At 39.3% G+C, this 20,177-nt stretch overlaps 1 protein-coding gene across 3 annotated transcripts in view; it reads right to left on the bottom strand.

The window, feature by feature from the left end:
• The window catches only part of CPVL (carboxypeptidase vitellogenic like), a 205,503-nt gene that overhangs the window by 60,956 nt on the left and 124,370 nt on the right, over positions 1-20,177 (bottom strand). For all 3 annotated transcript variants that reach the window (XM_054494678.2, XM_054494677.2, XM_054494679.2), the window contains 2 exons: positions 15,516-15,614; positions 13,782-13,955 (listed from right to left, as the gene is read on the bottom strand). In XM_054494678.2, the coding sequence (XP_054350653.1) occupies positions 13,782-13,955; positions 15,516-15,614 (273 nt within the window). The remainder of the gene's footprint in view (positions 1-13,781; positions 13,956-15,515; positions 15,615-20,177) is intronic.

Raw genomic sequence — 20,177 nt, 5'->3', positions numbered from 1 at the left:
CAGAAATCAGATAGTGGTGATGGCTGCAGAGAAAACTGCAGTTGCAAAAACCACTAACTTGTACATTTGAAATGAGTGAATTCTGTGGTATGTAAATTATAGCTCAGTAAATCTGCTACAGAGGCTGGCTGCAATGGCTCACACCTGTAATCCCAACACTTTGGAAGGCTGAGGTGGGAGGATTGCTTGAGGCCAGGAGTTTGAGACTAGCCTGGGCAACAGAACAAAACTCTGTTTGTACCAAAAAAAAGAAAAAAAGAAAAAAGAAAAAGAAAAACCAACATTAGCTAGCACATGCCTATAGTCCCAGCTACTTGGGGGACTGAGGCTGGAGGAGAGCTTGAGCATAGGAGTTTGAGACAGTAAGATATGACCACGCCACTGTACTCCAGCCTAGGTAATAGAGCAAGATCCTGTCACAAAACAAAACAAAACAAAACAAAACAAACAAAATCTGTTAAATAAATGGTATACCCTTTACATAGCCTTCACAAATGTTAACAGTTTACACAACCATTGTACAATGATCAAAACCAGAAAATTAACATTGATAAAATATTATTTCTATCAATTTCTATAGTTAGCATTTCTTCTTGGAGCTCAGATTTTCTTCCTGGAATAATTCTGGAATAATTTATTTTTCCTAAATATATTCTTTAGAAGCTCCTTTAGTGAAAATCTGTTGATTCTAAATGCACTTGAAATAATTTTTTTGTTAAATCTGAAAATACTTTTATTCTACCATTTTACTTGAAATGTAGTTCTAGATTGTTATCTCATTTTAGCACTTTGAAGATATTATGCCTTCCATTGCTGTCATTGACAAGTCTCTGTTAGTCTGATTGTCCTCCTTTTGTAGATGGCCTGCCTTTTCCTTCTGGACTTTTAAAACATTCTCTTTGCTTTTTGCTATTATTCAATTTCATTAAAACCAGCTGAAATACGAATTTATTTTCTCTCTCCCACTGCTTATTGTATATGTGCTTCAGTACATGTGTCTGTGCATTCATAACCTTTATCAGATACGGCAAATTTTCAGCCACTGTTTCTTAAAAATGGCTTTTTTTCATTCTTTCTGTTCTTACCTTCTCTGACTCTGCTTAGACATATATTATTCTCTTCTTAATGTCTCTTAATCTTCCCTTCAAACTTTTTATCTTTTCTTCCTGTGTTCCATTTTGGTAATTTCTTCAGATCTATCTTCTGGTTCATTAAATTTATCTTCAGCAGTGTCTAATCTACTCTTTAACCCATGCACTGAGTTTTAAATTCAACAACTGTATCATTCATTTTTAACGATTACAATTTGTTCTCTTTCAAATTTGCCTAGCCATATTTATTAGTTTCTCATTTATTGCTTGTTTTGTAACTCCATTTTTATGCCTTCAAATATTTCATAGATAGTTGTTTTATCTCTCTTATGTCCTATATCTGAAAGTGCCTTGGCTATCTTTCTCTATTTGCTTCTGTTTATTCACAGCCTGTAGCCTGTTTACTTTTGTGTTAGGTGACTTTTGATTACAAGATTACATTTTTGTTGAAAATGGCTTTACATTTTTGAAAAATCTGAGAGACTAAACACCTCTATTTTCTTTTCATTTATTTATTTATTTATTTATTTATTTATTTATTTTGAGAGGGAGTCTCACTCTGTCACCCAAACTGGAGTGCAGTGGTGCAATCTCGGCTCACTGCAACCTCTGCTTCCTAGGTTCAAGCAATTCTTCTGCCTCAGCCTCCCAAGTAGCTGGGATTACAGGTGCCTGCCACCACACCTGGCTAATTTTTGTACTTTTTTAGTAGAGACAGGGTTTCACCATGTTGGCCAGGCTGGTCTTGAACTCCTGACCTCAGGTCATGTGCCCACCTCAGCGTCCCAAAGCGCTGAGATTAGAGGCATGAGCCACCATGCCCGGCCCCACCACTAAGTTAAGTGTATTTGCTTCTACTAGTTGCCAGAGTTCCTAGCAATGTGGGACCAGTTAGGGCCCTCCACATGTCCCAGCCCTGGTGCTGGGCTCTCAGGTCAGCAGTGTCACTTTACTTGGGCCCACAGCCCAGCTTCCAGTTGCAGCACTGAGGACACTGGTCCTCAGGGCCACCCTGCCTTATTGCTCTTGCTCCACAGAATTCCCTTCTCTGCCTTTTGTTTTTCTGGTGTTGTTTTTGTTTTCAGATCCACTTTTATTTTATTAAAGGCATTACAATTAAAGGCAACAACAATTATTGTTGTCATTTATCCTGAATTCAGTTGTATTTTAGTTGTATTTTCCTTCATAGAGTCTACTTTACCAGTCTGCTGGATGTAGGAATTGAATCTACTCATTATCAAATATACTAGTATCTATCCCCTTTACTAGGAAGACAATTAACTTAAAAAAAGTAAATTAATAAATTAGTAAATTTTGTGTTTCAGAGCAGTTTTAGGTTCATAGCAAAATTGAGTGTAGAGTTCCCCATCCACCCCTTATGCCCTCTCCCATACAACCTCCTCCACTATCAATATCCCTCACCACAGCAATGTATTTGTTACATTAACAAAGCTACACTGGAACATCATCAAATCACCTAAAGTCCACAGTTCACATTAGAACTCACTTTTGGTGTTATACGGTCCATGGGTTTTGACAAATGCATAACGTCTTGTATCTACCATTGAAGTATCACACAGAATAGTTTCATTGCCCTAAAAATCCTCTGTGCTCTGCCTATTGATCCCTCCCTCCCCCAACTCCTGGCAACCACTGATCTTTTCACTGTCTCCATAGTTTTGCCTTTTAGAGAATGTCATACAGTTGGGATCATACAGTACGTAGCCTTTTCAGATGGGCTTCTTTCACTCAGAAATATGCATTTAAGTTTTCTACATGTCTTTTCATGGCTTGATAGCTCGTTTGTTTTTAGCACTGAATAAAATTTCATTGTCTGGACTAGTTTATTCATTTACCTACTGAAGAATATCTTGGTTGTTTCCAAGTTTTGGCAATTATGAATAAAGCTGTTATAAATAGCCCTGTGCAGATTTTTGTGTGGACACAAGCTTACAGTTCATTTGGGTAAATACCAAAGAGCATGACTGCTGAATGGTATGGTAAGAGTATATTAAATTTTTTAAGAAATTTTCAAACTGTCTTCCAAGGTGGCTGTATCATTTTGCATTCCCACCAGAATGAGAGTTCCTATTGCTTCACATCCTTGTAAGCATTTAGTGTTGTCAGTATTTTGGATTTTGGCTATTCCAATAGGTCTGGAAGTGGTATCTCATGGCTTTAATTTGTAATACCCTAATGACATATGATGTTGAACATCTTTTCCTTTTCTTTCTTTTTTTTTTTTTTTGAGACAGGGTCTCACTCTGTTGCCTAGGCTACAGTGCAGTGGCATAGTCATGACTTGCTGCAACCTTGAACTCTTGGGGTCGAGTGATCCTCCCACCTCAACCTCTCAGGTAGCCATGACTACAGGTGCACACCACCACATCCAGCTAATTAATTAATTAATTAATTATTTTTATTTTGTAGAGAAAGGGTCTCTATGTTGTCCAGGCTGGTCTCAAACTCCTGGGTGATCCTCTCGCCTTGGCCTCCTGGAGTGCTGGGATTATAGACATGAGCCACTGGCACCCAGCCAACATCTTTTCATATGTTTACTTACCATCTGTATATTTTCACTGGTAAGGTGCCCAGGTCTTTTTCCCATTTCTAAATTGGATTGTTCATTTTCTTATTGTTGAGCTATAAGGGTTTTTAAAAATATATTTTGGTTAACAGTCCATTATCGGATGTGTCTCTTGCAAATATTTTCTCCCAGTCTGTGGCTTATCTTCTCATTTACTTGACATTGCTTTTTGTAAAGCAGAAGTTATTAATTTTAATGATGTCCAGCTTCTCAATTATTTCCTTCATGGATTGTTCCTTTAGCATTGTATCTGAAACATCAACACCATTCCCAAGGTCATTTAGATTTTCTCCTAAGTTAATATCTACAAGTGTTATAGTTTTATGTTTTACCTTTAGGTCTATAATCCATTCAGAGAACATTTTTGTGAGGGGTGTAAGATCTGTGTCTATTTCATTATTTTGTTTTGTATGTGGATATATCCATTTGTTCCTGCACCATTTGTTGTAAAGACTATCTTTGCTACATTGTATAACCTTTGCTCCTTTATCAAAGATCAGTTGACTATATTTATGTAGGTATATTTCTGGGCTCTCTATTCTAGTCCATCAATCTATTTGCCTATTCTTTTGCCAATGCCATACTTAATTATTACAATAAATAATATCTTAATTATTGTAGCTTTATGGTAAGCCTTGAAGTTGGGTAACGTCAATCTTCCAACTTTATTCCTCTTGTTCAATGTTGTGTTGGTTATTCTGTGTCTTTTGCCTCTCCATATAAACTTTAGAACAATTTATCCTTACCTACAAAATGTTACTGAGGTTTTGACTGGGATTGTATTGAATCTATGGATCAAGTTGGGAAGAACTGACATCTTGACAATATTGAGTCTTCCTATCCATGTACACAAAATATTTCTCCAACTATTAGTTATTCTTGATGTCTTTTATCAGAGTTTTATAGTTTTCCTAATATAGATCTTATACATATTTTGTTGCATTTATATCTAAGTATTTCATTTTTGAAGGGTGCTAATGTAAACAGTCCTGTGTTTTAATTTCAAATTTCACTTGTTTATTGGGAGTACATAGGAAAGTGATTAACTTTTCTATATTAACCTTATATCCTGCAACCTTGTTATGATTAATCATTTATTAATTCCAAGAGGATTTTTGTTGATTCTTTTGGATTTGCTACATAATCATGTCATCTTCATATCATCATTATCCAGTGCTCTTCTTCTCTTTATATAGATGTGAGTTTCTGACCTATATCACTTATCTTCTCTTTGAAAACTTACGTTAACATTTCTTACAAAGCAGGTCTACTAGCAACAAATTCCCTCAATTTTTGTCTGAGAAAGTCTACTTCTCTTTCACTTTTCAGGAAGACTTTTGCAGGGTGCAGAATTCTGAGTTGGTGTGTTTTATTCTCTCAACACTTTAAATATTTCACTCCATTCTCTTCTTGTTGGCATGATTTCTGAGGAGAATCTAGATGTAATTCTTACCTTGATTCTCTATAGGTAAGGTTTTTCTCCCCTTTGGCTTCTTTTGAGACTTTTTTTATCTTTGATTTTTTTGAAGCTTCCATATGACTTGCCTCCTTTTCTTTTTTTTTTAATTTTATCGTTATTATACTTTAAGTTTTAGGTACATGTGCACAACATGCAGGTTTGTTACATATGTATACATGTGCCATGTTGGTGTGCTGCACTCATTAACTTGTCATTTAGCATTAGGTATATCTCCTAATGCTATCCCTCCCCCATCCCCCCACCCCACAACAGTCCCCGATGTGTGATGTTCCCCTTCCTGTGTCCATGTGTTCTCATTGTTCAATTCCCACCTACGAGTGAGAACATGCGGTGTTTGGTTTTTTGTCCTTGCAATAGTTTGCTGAGAATGATGGTTTCCAGTTTCATCCATGTCCCTACAAAGGACATGAACTCATCACTTTTTTATGGCTGCATAGTATTCCATGGTGTATATGTGCCACATTTCCTTAATCGAGTCTATCGTTGTTGGACATTTAGGTTGGTTCCAAGTCTTTGCTATTGTGAATAGTGCTGCTATAAACATACATGTGCATGTGTCTTTATAGCGGCATGATTTATAATCCTTTGGGTATATACACAGTAATGGGATGGCTGGGTCAAATGGTATTTCTAGTTCTAGATCCCTGAGGAATCGCCACACTGACTTCCACAATGGCTGAACCAGTTTACAGTCCCACCAACAGTGTAAAAGTGTTCCTATTTCTCCACATCCTCTCCAGCACCTGTTGTTTCCTGACTTTTTAATGATCACCATTCTAACTGGTGTGAGATGGTATCTCATTGTGGTTTTGATTTGCATTTCTCTGATGGCCAGTGATGATGAACATTTTTTCATGTGATTTTTGGCTGCATAAATGTCTTCTTTTGAGAAGTGTCTGTTCATATCCTTTGCCCACTTTTTGATGGGGCTGTTTTTTTCTTGTAAATTTGTTTGAGTTCATTGTAGATTCTGGATATTAGCCCTTTGTCAGATGAGTAGGTTGCAAAAATTTTCTCCCATTCTGTAGGTTGCCTGTTCACTCTGATGGTAGTTTCTTTTGCTGTGCAGAAGCTCTTTAGCTTAATTAGATCCCATTTGTCAATTCTGGCTTTTGTTGCCATTGCTTTTGGTGTTTTAGACATGAAGTCCTTGCCCATACCTATGTCCTGAATGGTATTGCCTAGGTTTTCTTCTAGGGTTTTTATGGTTTTAGGTCTAATGTTTAAGTCTTTAATCCATCTTGAATTAATTTTTGTATAAGGTGTAAGGAAGGGATCCAGTTTCAGCTTCCTACATATGGCTAGCCAGTTTTCCCAGCACCATTTATTAAATAGGGAATCCTTTCCCCATTGTTTGCTTTTGTCAAGTTTGTCAAAGATCAGATAGTTGTAGATATGCAGCATTATTTCTGAGGGCTCTGTTCTGTTCCATTGGTCTACATCTCTGTTTTGGTACCAGTACCATGCTGTTTTGGTTACTGTAGCCTTGTAGTATAGTTTGAAGTCAGGTAGCGTGATGCCTCTAGCTTTGTTGTTTTGGCTTAGGATTGACTTGGTGATGCGGGCTCTTTTTTGGTTCCATATGAACTTTAAAGTAATTTTTTCCAATTCTGTGAAGAAAGTCATTGGTAGCTTGATGGGGATGGCATTGAATCTATAAATTACCTTAGGTAGTATGGCCATTTTCACGATATTGATTCTTCCTACCCATGAGCATGGAATGTTCTTCCATTTGTTTGTATCCTCTTTTATTTCCTTGAGCAGTGGTTTGTAGTTCTCCTTGAAGAGGTCCTTCACATCCCTTGTAAGTTGGATTCCTAGGTATCTTATTCCCTTTGAAGCAATTGTGAATGGGAGTTCAGCCATTATTTGGCTCTCTGTTTGTCTGTTATTGGTGTATAAGAACGCTTGTGATTTTTGTACATTGATTTTGTATCCTGAGACTTTGCTGAAGTTGCTTATCAGCTTGAGGAGATTTTGGGCTGAGATGATGGCGTTTTCTAGATACACAATCATGTCATCTGCAAACAGGGACAATTTGACTTCCTCTTTTCCTAATTGAATACCCTTTATTTCCCTCTCCTGCCTGATTGCCCTGGCCAGAACTTCCAACACTATGTTGAATAGGAGTTGTGAGAGAGGGCATCCCTGTCTTGTGCCAGTTTTCAAAGGGAATGCTTTCAGTTTTTGCCCATTCAGTATGATATTGGCTGTGGGTTTGTCATAGATAGCTCTTATTATCTTGAGATACATCCCATCAATACCTAATTGATTGAGAGTTTTTAGCATGAAGGGTTGTTGAATTTTGTCAAAGGCCTTTTCTGCATCTATTGAGATAATCATGTGGTTTTTGTCTTTAGTTCTGTTTATATGTTGGATTACATTTATTGATTTGCATATGTTGAACCAGCCTTGCATCCCAGGGATGAAGCCCAGTTGATCATGGTGGATAAGCTTTTTGATGTGCTGCTGGATTCGGTTTGCCAGTATTTTATTGAGGATTTTTGCATCAATGTTCATCAAGGATATTGGTCTAAAATTCTCTTTTTTGGTTGTGTCTCTGCCCAGCTTTGGTATCAGGATGATGCTGGCCTCATAAAACGAGTTAGGGAGGATTCCCTCTTTTTCTATTGATTGGAATAGTTTCAGAAGGAATGGTACCAGCTCCTCTTTGTACCTCTGGTAGAATTCAGCTGTGAATCCATCTGGTCCTGGACTCTTTTTGGTTGGTAAGCTATTGATTATTGCCTCAATTTCAGAGCCTGTTATTGGTCTATTCAGAGATTCAACTTCTTCCTGGTTTAGTCTTGGGAAGATGTATGTGTCGAAGAATTTATCCATTTCTTCTAGATTTTCTAGTTTATTTGCATAGAGGTGTTTATAGTATTCTCTGATGGTAGTTTGTATTTCTGTGGCATCGGTGGTGATATCCCCATCATCATTTTTTATTGTGTCTATTTGATTCTTCCCTCTTTTCTTCTTTATTAGTCTTGCTAGCGGTCTATCAATTTTGTTGATCTTTTCAAAAAACCAGCTCCTGGATTCATTAAGAAACTCACTCAAAACCACTCAACTACATGGAAACTGAACAACCTGCTCCTGAATGACTACTGGGTAAATAATGAAATGAAGGCAGAAATAAAGATGTTCTTTGAAACCAACGAGAACAAAGACACAACATACCAGAATCTCTGGGACACATTCAAAGCAGTGTGTAGAGGGAAATTTATAGCACTAAATGCCCACAAGAGAAAGCAGGAAAGATCTAAAATTGACACCCTAACATCACAATTAAAAGAACTAGAAAAGCAAGAGCAAACCCATTCAAAAGCTAGCAGAAGGCAAGAAATAACTAAGATCAGAGCAGAACTGAAGGAAATAGAGACACACAAAACCCTTCAAAAAATTAATGAATCCAGGAGCCTCCTTTTCTTGATTATTTTGTTTTGGCATTTATCTGGCTCCATGTTTTCTGAGCTTCTGGAATCTGTGGTTTGATGTTTTACATTAATCTGGGAAAGTTTGCAATCATTATTGCTTTAAATATTGCTTCCATTTCCTTCTCTTTCTTCTTGTTCCGGTATTCCGTTTACGTGTATGTTACATCTTTTGTAGTTGTCCCACTGTTAAGGCTATTCAAAAAAAAATTTTTAAGTCTTTGTTCTCTTTACTTTTCAGTTTTGGAAGCTTCTATTTATTACATCCTCATGCTACTCTTAGCTCAGCTGTGTCCAGTCTACTAGTGAGCCCACCAAAGACATTCTTTACCTCTGTTACAGTGTTTTTGATCTCTAACAGTTCCTTTTGATTCTTATAATTTCCATATCTCTATTTTCAATATCCATCTGTTCTTGCAGATTGTCTATTTTTTCCATTAAAATCCTTAGCATATTAATCATAGATTTTTTGGCAAGTATTATCATGATTCCTAAGCCAGGCAAAGATATCATAAGAAAAAAGAAAACTGCAAGGCAGTAACTCTGACATTCATGCAAAAATTATCGATAAAATATTAGCAAACCAAATTCAACAATACATCAAAAAGATTCTACAGCATGATTAAGTGGAATTTACCCTTAGCATGCAAGACTGGTTTAACATAGGTAAGTCAATCAAAGTGACACATCACAGACTGAAAGACAAAACCACATGATCATCTCAATTGACACAAAAAGTATTCAACAAAATCCAACATCCTTTCTTGATAAAAACTCTCAACAGTTTGGGTATACAAGAAAAGTCCCTCAACATAATAAAGGTCATTTACAAATGACCTTTGGTTGAGTCCTCCCCCCTCCCATGGTGTTTTAAACTCTCAGACTTGTCCCTATGGAGCCTCTAGTAATTTACCAATTACTGTTCAGGTTTTCCTTCCTCAGCATTTGTTTCCATGGAGGGTTCTACTTAGGGGTTTGTTCCTGTTAAGTTGTGACTCCCTATATTCATCTCTGCCCTGTGACCTCAGTTTCGACAAATCTAAAAAGAATTCTTGATTGTATTTCAGTTTGTTTGGGTTTTTACTCTTGTTACAATGGAGTGGAGACTTCTAAGCTCCTTACACACTGGAATGGAAACTGGAAGCCTGTCCGTTCTTTTTTATTTTTGTGTTTTCCAGGGTTTCTTGTATAACTTTTGAATGTAGCAAGATCTTAAAGACTTTTACAAAATTTGTTGAACATTTTTGGTAATAGCTTATATATAAATAAATAAGCACCTTCTAACCTTCAGGCACTCTTCTAAGTGTGTTTACACATATAATCTCATTTAAACCTCACAGAAACTCACGCATAAATACTGTTTTTATTCCTGTTTTATAGACAAGGAAGCCGAAGCGCAGAGAGTTTAAAGTTTCCTCTCCCAAAGGAGCATAGCCAGTGATGGGTGTAACCAGAACTCAAACTCAAGATATGCAACTTAAGAATATGTTCATAACCACCATACTCTATTAACCAGCTAACTCCTAAAAGTCCTGATCATGTTTTGACCTCATTCAGTCATAAATAATTCAAATAGTCCAACAGATTTTTTCTCATTCTAGTTATTTTGGAAACTGCCAATATGATATTTCAATTTACCACCCAAACATCTGAAATTACTGAAAGGAAAATGACTTTTGAGTATGCATCTCCTGTATATCATTGTAAGAAAAGGATTATGTTTTCATGTAGCTTACATAGAAACTAATGTAGTTTACAGAGAAGCTAATTTTTATACAGAAACTACATGAACACATAACTCCAGAAACCCAGGAAGGTCTTCCTTCAACCATCAGAGATGCTCCACATTGGCTAAAATGAACCCAGTACTGGAAAAAGACCTCTAGTTCCTATGGATAGAAACAGGCATGCTATTTTCTATGACAAATTAGTACCGAGTCTTACATAAATACGACTTTAATGGTACTAATGTTTTAAGCCAACCTAGGTTGTTCTGATTCCTGTTCTGAACATTGAGGTTCAATATCATTAACAGACAAGCCAAAGATAATCACTATCCTGAGGGCTTTGCCATCTGCGTGACTGAACATGCTATCTGTTTTAGCAGCAGCCACTTTTTGGTCTGCATTAGATTGATGGCATATTTTGTTCTGTTTCTTTATGGAAATATGGTTTATCTATACCACTAAACTCTTTTCTTTTTCGGGCAACCGATTCAGGGTTGAAAAGTTTATGCCAGACACGGTGGCTCACACCTGTAATCCCAGCACTTTGGGAGGCCAAGGCGGGTGGATCACCTGAGGTCAGGAGTTTGAAACCAGCCTGGGCAACATGGTGAAACCCCATCTCTACTAAAAATACGAAAAAAAAAATTAGCCAGGCATGGTGGCATGCGCCTGTAATCTAAGCTACTCAGGAGGCTGAGGCAGGAGAATCACTTGAACCCGGGATGTGGAGGTTGCAGTGAGCCGAGATCGTGCCACTGCATTCCAGCCTGAGCAACACAGTGAAACTCTGTCTCAAAAAAGAAAAGAAAAGTTTAGAAAATATTGGATTCTGATTTTATTGGAATTCATAGTGGTAGGTTTAGGATACATGGGCAAGAGGGACAGAGATGTTTAAATATCAAAATGCAGGATCACCTCTAATCAATATATTCTCTTTATCAGTCAAAACATAAGGAGAGTTTATGTCGTCAGGTAAGCTGTTTGTCCCACCCTACCCTCACATGGCTGAGAAAAGAATCATATTCTAGTTAAATTTGTACAGTGAGGCCAGGCGCAGTGGTTCACGCCTACAATCCCAGCACTTTGGGAGGCCAAGGTGGGCGGATCACCTGAGGTCAGAAGTTTGAGACCAGTTTGACCAACATGGAGAAACCTCATCCCTACTAAAAATACAAAATTAGCTGGGCATGGTGGCGCATGCCTATAATCCCAGGTACTCGGGAGGCTGAGGCAGGAGAATTACTTGAACCTAAGAGGTGGAGGTTGCAGTGAGCCAGTCGCACCATTGCACTCCAGCTGGGTGACAAGAGCAAAACTCTATCTCAAAAAAAAAAAAAAAAAAAAAAAAGAAAGTGTGTACAGTGAGAAAATATATCTCCCAAGGGCGCAAATAACACATATTGAACTTCCTTATCTGCTCTCCTCTCAAAAACACTCACTCTTTCCATTCCTTAACATCACATTACAGAACATCATCTTTAAGACATGAATGCTAACCTCCTTTTGGTTTAATAAATTTGTAGATAATAAGCACCTAATGGATTATGGACAGGTTTATAGATATATTTTTGATATAGCACTAATCATTCATTCATTCATTCCTGACATCTGCTCCAGGCTGGTGGTGGTATGGGTGTGAGACTGAGAGTCTGCACATTACAATGTGCCATGTACAACTATGGGGGTAAAAACAACGCATTCTGAGAACTCAGAAAAGAGGACAAACAGCAGTGCCTTCTGGAGGTCCTCTGAGAAGTCTTGAAGCAGCAAGCACTAAGGGCCACTACATGTCCCCAAGAAAACCAAACTCAAGGATGGTTGAAATGCTGGCCTGACCTAGTTAGACCCTTTCTTTCCTAGAAAGTAAGTATTTCATCAAGTTTTGCAGGTTTATAATGGGTTTGTAGACTTGGCATATAATTGGTCTTAAACTATTTTCAACAATGGTTACGTGTCCAACACTGTACTAGGAGCAGGAATGGGAAATGGGCCTCCTAGGTCTGGCATATTCTAAACCACAGTCTAGTTAGGGTGCATTGGCCAGGGACTGGCTGGATGGTATTGCAGATTGTGCACTGAACAATACTAAGAGACACCATTCCTAATATAGACATTGTAGAAATGAATATTCATCATGCCAGCAAATGGCAGTAAAGAGTCTGGTTTTAACTAAGGCAGTATATCAGGACAATTTCTGAAAGATCGAAATAAAGTATCTCGAGGAGAGGATGCCTTTATTCTAATTCATACAAAAATCCTATGGGCTGCTGACTGCCCTGTTTTTTGTTCATTCAAAACAGGATATAGGGAGGAAGTGGATCACTCAGTGGTGGTCTCCCCAGTCATCGGTACAGGCATCCTTCAGAGTTGTCCCAGAGACAATCCCTCGGGCAAAGGCTAACAGCACTGGAGTACCAGAGGAGGAGCTGAGAGTGTAGTACCAGGAAAGAAACAATACACAGGATGACTTTCCCCATGTCATTTGCTCTTGGTGTCCTCTCTACCAGTGGGAATTCCAGGGCCCATGCCTTCTTTGCCTGAACCTCCTGGGCTCCTTTGCTGTGACCTCACTCTCCACCGGCACCTCCAGCAGCAAAGGCAGAGCATTTCAACCAGACAGCATAATGGCTTGACTTGACCTACTTCCAAACAGGGACCCTTTCTTATTCATCATTTCAACCTCACACCCTAAGGAGAGACTCAAAACACTGTGGTTGGGTAAAGTGAATGAATACAATCATTAGGCAAAATGCATTTTTAGAATAACCAGTTGATTTCATTTATCCCTGACGTCATTGGGATTCATGTAACAAAGCAATACATAAGAGAAATCTGGCTCTTACACACGGCCAGTCATCTTTTTGGCTCTGCAACTCTTCCTTTCTCAAGAAAGGATGAGAAGTGGTGTGTGCCAAAGGGAATTTCATTTTAAGGAATGATCAGGGGAAAGTGGTTAAATTATTTTATTTTATTTTTATTTTTTTTGAGACAGAGTTTTTGCTCTGTTGCCCAGGCTGGAGTGCAATGGTGCGATCTCAGCTCACTGCAACCTCTGCCTCCCGGGTTCAAGTGATTCTCATGCCTCAACCTCCCAAGTAGCTGGGATTACAGGCGCCCGCCACCATGCCCAGCTAGTTTTTGTATTTTTTAGTAGAGAGGAGGTTTCACCATGTTGGCCAGGCTGGTCTCAAAATCTTGACCTCAGGTGATCCACCCGCCTCAGGCTCCCAAAGCACTGGGATTACAAGTATGAGCCACCATGACGGCGAAAGTGGTTAAATTAAAAGGAACAATATAAAACTGAATTGGAAATCGAACAAAGAAGGGGCTGTTATTTATGTTAATGACACATCATAAAAGTTAAAAAAAAAAAGAAAAAGGCAGGACTCAAATTACAAATCACCTCTGCTCTGGGTAATCTGAAAGTTCCTAAAATAGTAACTGAAGTAGCTCTCTTACCTTATAATTATTCATAATTTCAGTTAACCATGGCTTAACTGACTGTACTGTATCTTCTCGCAAGTACTTTTCAACTATAGTTCCATCATTAAAAGTCCGATTTCCCACGTGGATGGCTTGTCTCACCTCTGGGAGTGACAAAAATTTCGCATAGTAAAGCTGATCCTCAGGTTCCTGGCAGAAGGGGGCATCGGAAAGACATAGGGAACATGATTGGTGGCAGGAACAGTATGTTGGGAAAAGCTGTGAATTTCTCATAACATACAACACGGAGAAACGTGACAGGACTATTAACTTGTCACCATTCTTGAAATTTTAACTCGGAGGTTTTGAGATAATTTAGGTGGTATCTTTTTACTAATGAGAAATCTGAATGACGTGATACTCTTAAAATACCCAATTTGCAAATACAGGATTTTCCTTTGCAGAGACTAATCTTTTGCAATCTGTGACTCCCATTAGCAACCCCACTAGAGGCAAAGAGAGAGAAAACAAAAGAGGTGAGATTATCAAAATCAATTCACTCCTTGTTGGTGGCTCTTTGGAAAGAAGGTCAAATGGATCACAAGGGCCAGGGTGGTGGTGTGCTGGATTTAAAGCTAAGAATTTCTTTTCTGTGTTCTGCTGTTTATTAAAACCACACACACACAAAATTGGATTGACTATAATAAAGGGGAAAATATGCCAAATGTGAAAAGAGATGATACTTTATGAAGGACACAAGACAGAGGAAAAGTTGTCCATGAAGCTTATTAAAAAAAAAACAAAAACTGGAATAAAGTCTCTGTAATAATCATTATACTGAAAGAAAGGAGTAAATGCTTTAAAAAAAAACCAGTTACACAAAGATTTAAAAAACTGTTAAAGTTTGAGTTTGACAACTTTGTGCTTCATCAACAATTTTTGCTAACTGTGAATATATTGTTGTAAAGAAAAAAAGATATCATCACAAATTTTGTTTCTGTCTTGTCTACCATATGTTTTTCTCTTAGTAGAATCTAAATTCAAAACTGCAGCACTGGCGAATTCCACTGAAACTAACGTTATACTTTATTTACAAACTAGTTCATAAATCAGGCAATTTTAAAAACAGAATGCATTGTCATAACCATTAGACAAAGATTATACAAATTCAAACACCTACTTTGGCTCCTTCTGTTTGACTAATTCTACACAAAAGATACCAACTTTGGCCTACTTTTATGAAACAAACTACTTGAATACTTTGAGAAATATTCCAGAAGGCTTGAAGTAAGGGCCATACTAAATGCATTAAACATCTTAAGTTAAAAGTAAGACAAAGCAAATATTTTCATTAAGGCTTTGGCAGTTTTGATTATCCAAGCATCTTAAGCACAGAACAAAGAATGTGGGCATTTTCAAGAGACTCATAAACAGACTTGAAGCTCTGGGACCTGAGACCCAAAACTCCAATCCAAGCCTGTGTCCTTCACAAAAGAGCCTCTATAACAAACTGTACTTGGGGGAAATCATGTTAATCAGAAGTTGTTTTGAGTTATCTGAAATATCACACATTCTCAGTCGTCAGATTATAACGTATACAACACTGATGAGGAAAAGATCCTATGGGTTAGTAGACCACATCACGCGGTACAGTTTGGACATGTTGGTTTAGTATAAAGTCATCTATAATATTTCCCAAATCAAAGGAAGTTCGGTTTTGCCAAAAGTTTTAAGCAAACATTATTATGGTTTTTAAAATGTTGTCATTACCGTGCACCGCAAAAAGTTACAGTAATTACTACATCCTGTAACATTCTGGAAGTAAGAAGGATCACTTGTTAAGTCGCCATCTAGTAGTTTATCCAGTATCTAGGTTGGGAGAGAGGGAGAAAGACAGAAAGAGAACATCAGTGTGGATAAAAATGTAGAGACATTTGTCATTTCATTTATTCAACAACTTTTTCATTCCCTTATTGTTTCATCCAGCGCCCACTTATTGTGCATATTCTCTGTGCTAGACACTGTCATGGCACTGGAGAAATGGCCATCAACAAAACAGACCAATGGCCCTCCCCCATGGAGCTTTTATTCTAGGGGGGGACAACAAGCATTTCTAAGTAAATTACGTCATATGGTAGACAGTGATAAACTCTTGAGTATGTTAGGGAATGACAAGGAGAAAACTAAAGAGGAGTAGGAAGTATCATGTGTGTGCATGTGTGTATGGGACACTGTAGAGAGGAGGTCACAGAAGACCTCACTTAGAAGGTGGCATTTGAGTAAAGACATGTTGGATGAGAGGAATAGAGCCATGCAGACATCTAGGGGAAGGAAGGTTCCAGGCAGAGGACACAGTGAGCTCAAAGGCCTTGCCTGTGGGAGTTAAGCCTTGTGGGAAGGGTGCCTTAACACGGATCATGAACTGCTCACCAGATGACATGGAGAGAAGACGCAGGATATGGTGCAGATGCAGGTTCCTGGAGCTGGTGGAAGTTATCTTTGGGCTGACATTAAAAAACCCAGTCACCAGCTGAGGGGGAGAGCAGTCAGCATGGTTGCATGCTTTCCTCCAGCCATTGTCAGCTGCGTGGAGACAAGCACAGCCTGACAGAGAGGCAGATTGAGCCAGGGCTGTGGTTCAGCCAAAGGAGTCGGAAGAAGTGCAAAAGAGGTTTGGGCTTGGAAATGTATGGAATGACTGACCCTGGGTTGAAGACAGGTCATTAGAGAAATGGAGACTTGGAGGGGTTAGAGATAGCGGAGAGGCAGGAGATCAATGGATTGAAAGGTAGTGAGGTTGCAGGGCTGTAAGATTGGTACATTAGCAGAAGAGATTCAGGACAGGAGGTGGTAGTTGGAGAAAGATGTTTGAATGTGTGATTGTGGATCAGCTGCCAGCTTTTTAGGGTATGAGAATCAGCAGCTAAGATGAGGAGAGAACAAGATCATTGAAAAAGAGGAGGCTGAGGCACCAAGGACCAGGTCCCAAAAGGATCGTCAATGTGGATCCTGCAGTTACCAGGAATTATGACAAGAATAATGCTTGAGAGAGTGAAAGGGAGGAAGGAACTCAGCTATTCAAATGAGAGGGAGTAACCAGGGGTTGGTAGACAGACACAGTTGGAAGTGGTCAGAGGCCCTGTCTGAGGACAGGAGAGTCAAAGCTCAATGCTTTAGGAGGAGGCAGGGAACATGATTTGAAAGTCACATGATGAGCAAGAAAGACACCTACTCCACCTACGAACCAAGTGATACAGAGAAGCTAAGAGAGAGAACAGCCCCCACTCAAGAGGACCACAGGGACTGCAGCATCAGGGGAGAGCCAGGTTTCTGGCAAAGCAAGAAGATGAAGAGAAGAAAATAGTCACAGAAGAGGTTAAAGACATGGAGGGGGGTTGTTGATGATGATATTAAATTGTAAGGAGTTCTTACGAAAGAATTCTAAGAAATGAAGTCAGCACATGTTAAAAACAATCTATCAAGTACAAATTTAGGTCTCTTATCAGATAAGGTATTATTATTCTAATTTTATGGGTGAGAAAACTGAGACACATGAGTTTAAGCAACTTGCCGAGGACACCTCACTAATAATGTCAGAGGTGAGATGATTAGGCCACGACTCCTGAGCCTGCACACTTAACCATGCACACACTGGCTCCCAGCAGTCAGCCTGCAATGCTTCCTACTTGCCAGTTCCTTCTGGCCATGTTTCAATGTTTGAGAAATAGTCTAATTATTGTATTCATATTCTTTTTTTTTTTTTTTGAGATGGAGTCTCGCACTGTCGCCCAGGCTGGAGTGCAGTGGCAAGATCTCAGCTCACTGCAACTTCTGCCTCCCGGATTCAAGCAATTCTCCTGCCTCAGCCTCCCGAGTACCTGAGATTAAAGGCGCCTGCCATCACGCCCGGCTAATTTTTTTTTTTTTTGTATTTTTAATAGAGACGGGGTTTCACCATGTTGGTCAGACTGGTCTCGAACTCCTGACCTTGTGATTCGCCCGCCTCGGCCTCCCAAAGTGCTGGGATTACAGGTGTAAGCCACCGCCCCCCGGCCTGTATTCATATTCTTTTTCACACATGAAAGAACTTATTCAAGTTCCTATTGCCATGGGGATAGAGGTCAAGATTGAAAAGGGTTCTCACCATAGAAGGCGGTATGGGTGGAGGTGGTAGTAAGTATTCTCTACCAATGCTACCATTGCTCAGGGCCCCACATCTGGTTGTGCAGCTCCATGGCAATGCCTGTGGCTAAGGGGTGCAAAGGGACGGGAACCAGCCAAAGTTCTGCTTGCTGAGCTGGAGAGCCTGGCTCAGGGCTGCATCTGGAGAAGTGGCCACCTCTTATCCTCACACAATGGAGGCATCTGCCTGCCCCGTCCTGAACCCACAGGACTGCATCACCACAGAGGAGGTGTCTTTTTCTAATTTGTTCACCCAGAGGGGGCACCATAGGCCAGGGTCATTCTGAATGCACACATCATTTTTGGAACTCATTGTTAGAAATTATCTTCAACACCAATGGGAATATAAAGTCAACCTTGAAGAATAACTTTGCTTTTAGAAAGAGTTAAAAGTCATTTGTTGGCCAGGCACGGTGGCTCACAGCTGTAATCCCAGCACTTTGGAAGGCCGAGGCGGGCGGATCACTTGAGGTCAGGAGTTTGAGACCAGCCCAGCCAACATGGTAAAACCCCATCTCTACTAAAAATAAGAAAAATTAGCCGTTTGTGGTGGTGAGTGCGTGTAATCCCAGCTACTTGCGAGGCTGAGGCAGGAGAATCGCTTGAACCCGGGAGGTGGAGGTTGCAGTGAGCCGAGATCACGCCACTGCACTCCAGCCTGGGCAAGAAAGCGAGACTCCGTCTCAAAAAAAAAAAAAAAAAAGTCAGTTGTTGTCAAAAAAATAACACGGGTGGTCAAGACCTGTGAAATTAAGAACTTTGTGATTCAGAAAATCATCATGGAAAGGGAGGTAATACTGGACAGAGGATCAGCCATTTCACATCTTGCAGAATATCTAAGACGCCCCAGGATTTTTATAGAATGCCTGAAAATTACCATAGGAGAAATACTGTGGTGGAAATGGGGGAAGCAATTCCAGTCCTCGGCCTGCCACAATCTATTTGTGTATCCTTCGGCAATTCATTGCTATCCTCTGGGGCTCGGCATCCTCTCCACTCACCAGTAAATGTGTGTGTGTGTGTGTGTGCATGTAAATGCATAGGGACAGAACATGACCTATCTCCAGAGTACTCTCCAGCTCTGAGTTACTACTCTTTGGTTAATTAAAGCATTTTAAAGGATCAGAGTGTCAAACAGGCTTTATCATTTTAGGCTTGAGATTCTGACATTTATATTCCCCTGGGTTTCAGGATTTGTTGGAGTCTTCCTTTGCAGTCACTGAAACACATTTCAACCACAAGTTGTTTACTGTCCTAAGTATAATTTTATCTATTTTCCTTGAAAAAGCAAAGGTCTTGTTTTAATTCATCACTCAAGATATGGGACCAATGGTCAAAAAGACATTCCAAGCCTTCAAAGGTTTTACCTGCTTGGGGTTCCGGTTTCTGATGTATCCGGTTTGGGAGAGATTCTAACCTCGTGGGTCATGTTCTCATTATCTCTGAATACACAACATATCTGAACTTTTCTACAGCTTCACTAATCCTGTAGATGTTTAGCCTGCTGCATTATGTACCAGTCATCTTTCTGCTTTTTTTCTAAATATGGGCCTCTCAAATGCTCTTGCTCTTGACATTGCTTTATCCTGTGTGCTTCCTTAAAAACATATCAAATGTTTCATTTGCAAATTGGTCTCATGCTACATAAAATTTGGTATTAATTCTAAATACTGAAGTTTCAGTCCTTTGTCCCCTCTGTGACTACCACAGCAGAAAGCCTTGAAAATACTATCATTGCAAGTGAAAGCATGATCCTACATGTCCCCCAGGAGACCCCTCTTCCTTTGTGTTTACAATTGCATAAGAAATTCTGAATCCACACTTTGCAGCCACATTTAGTGTCCTGACACAGAGAAAGGAGAGCCTGGTGGAGCTCTGTAGGATGGCTCAGGACTCTCTTTGCTCCATCCATTTGCACAGCTAGCTGCTATCAGAATTCACGCCAAGGGCGGTCACTGCCTTGGGGGATTTCTGATACTGTCCCAACACCCTACTTGTAAGATGAAAAATAACTTTGTATTATCCTCCACCTTTTCTTCAAGGTTGCATGTCTTCTATTTTGATCTGAACTGGCTGATCTGCAATGCCCTTAAGATTTAATATCAGATTTCTGCTTTAATAACAATAATGACATTAGATATACTGTTACAGAGTATGTGTCTAATAACAAACAAATTAAAGCCCTCGAAATTCAGACCTTGCCTCATTTACTACTGTGTCAGACATGATGGCTCTATAGTAAATGTGGCA

This window comes from Pongo pygmaeus, chromosome 6, assembly GCF_028885625.2.
Source record: "Pongo pygmaeus isolate AG05252 chromosome 6, NHGRI_mPonPyg2-v2.0_pri, whole genome shotgun sequence".
Taxonomy (NCBI): domain Eukaryota; kingdom Metazoa; phylum Chordata; class Mammalia; order Primates; family Hominidae; genus Pongo; species Pongo pygmaeus.
Note: the sequence above shows the minus strand (reverse complement) of the source record. Positions and strands in the feature narration are given on the sequence as shown.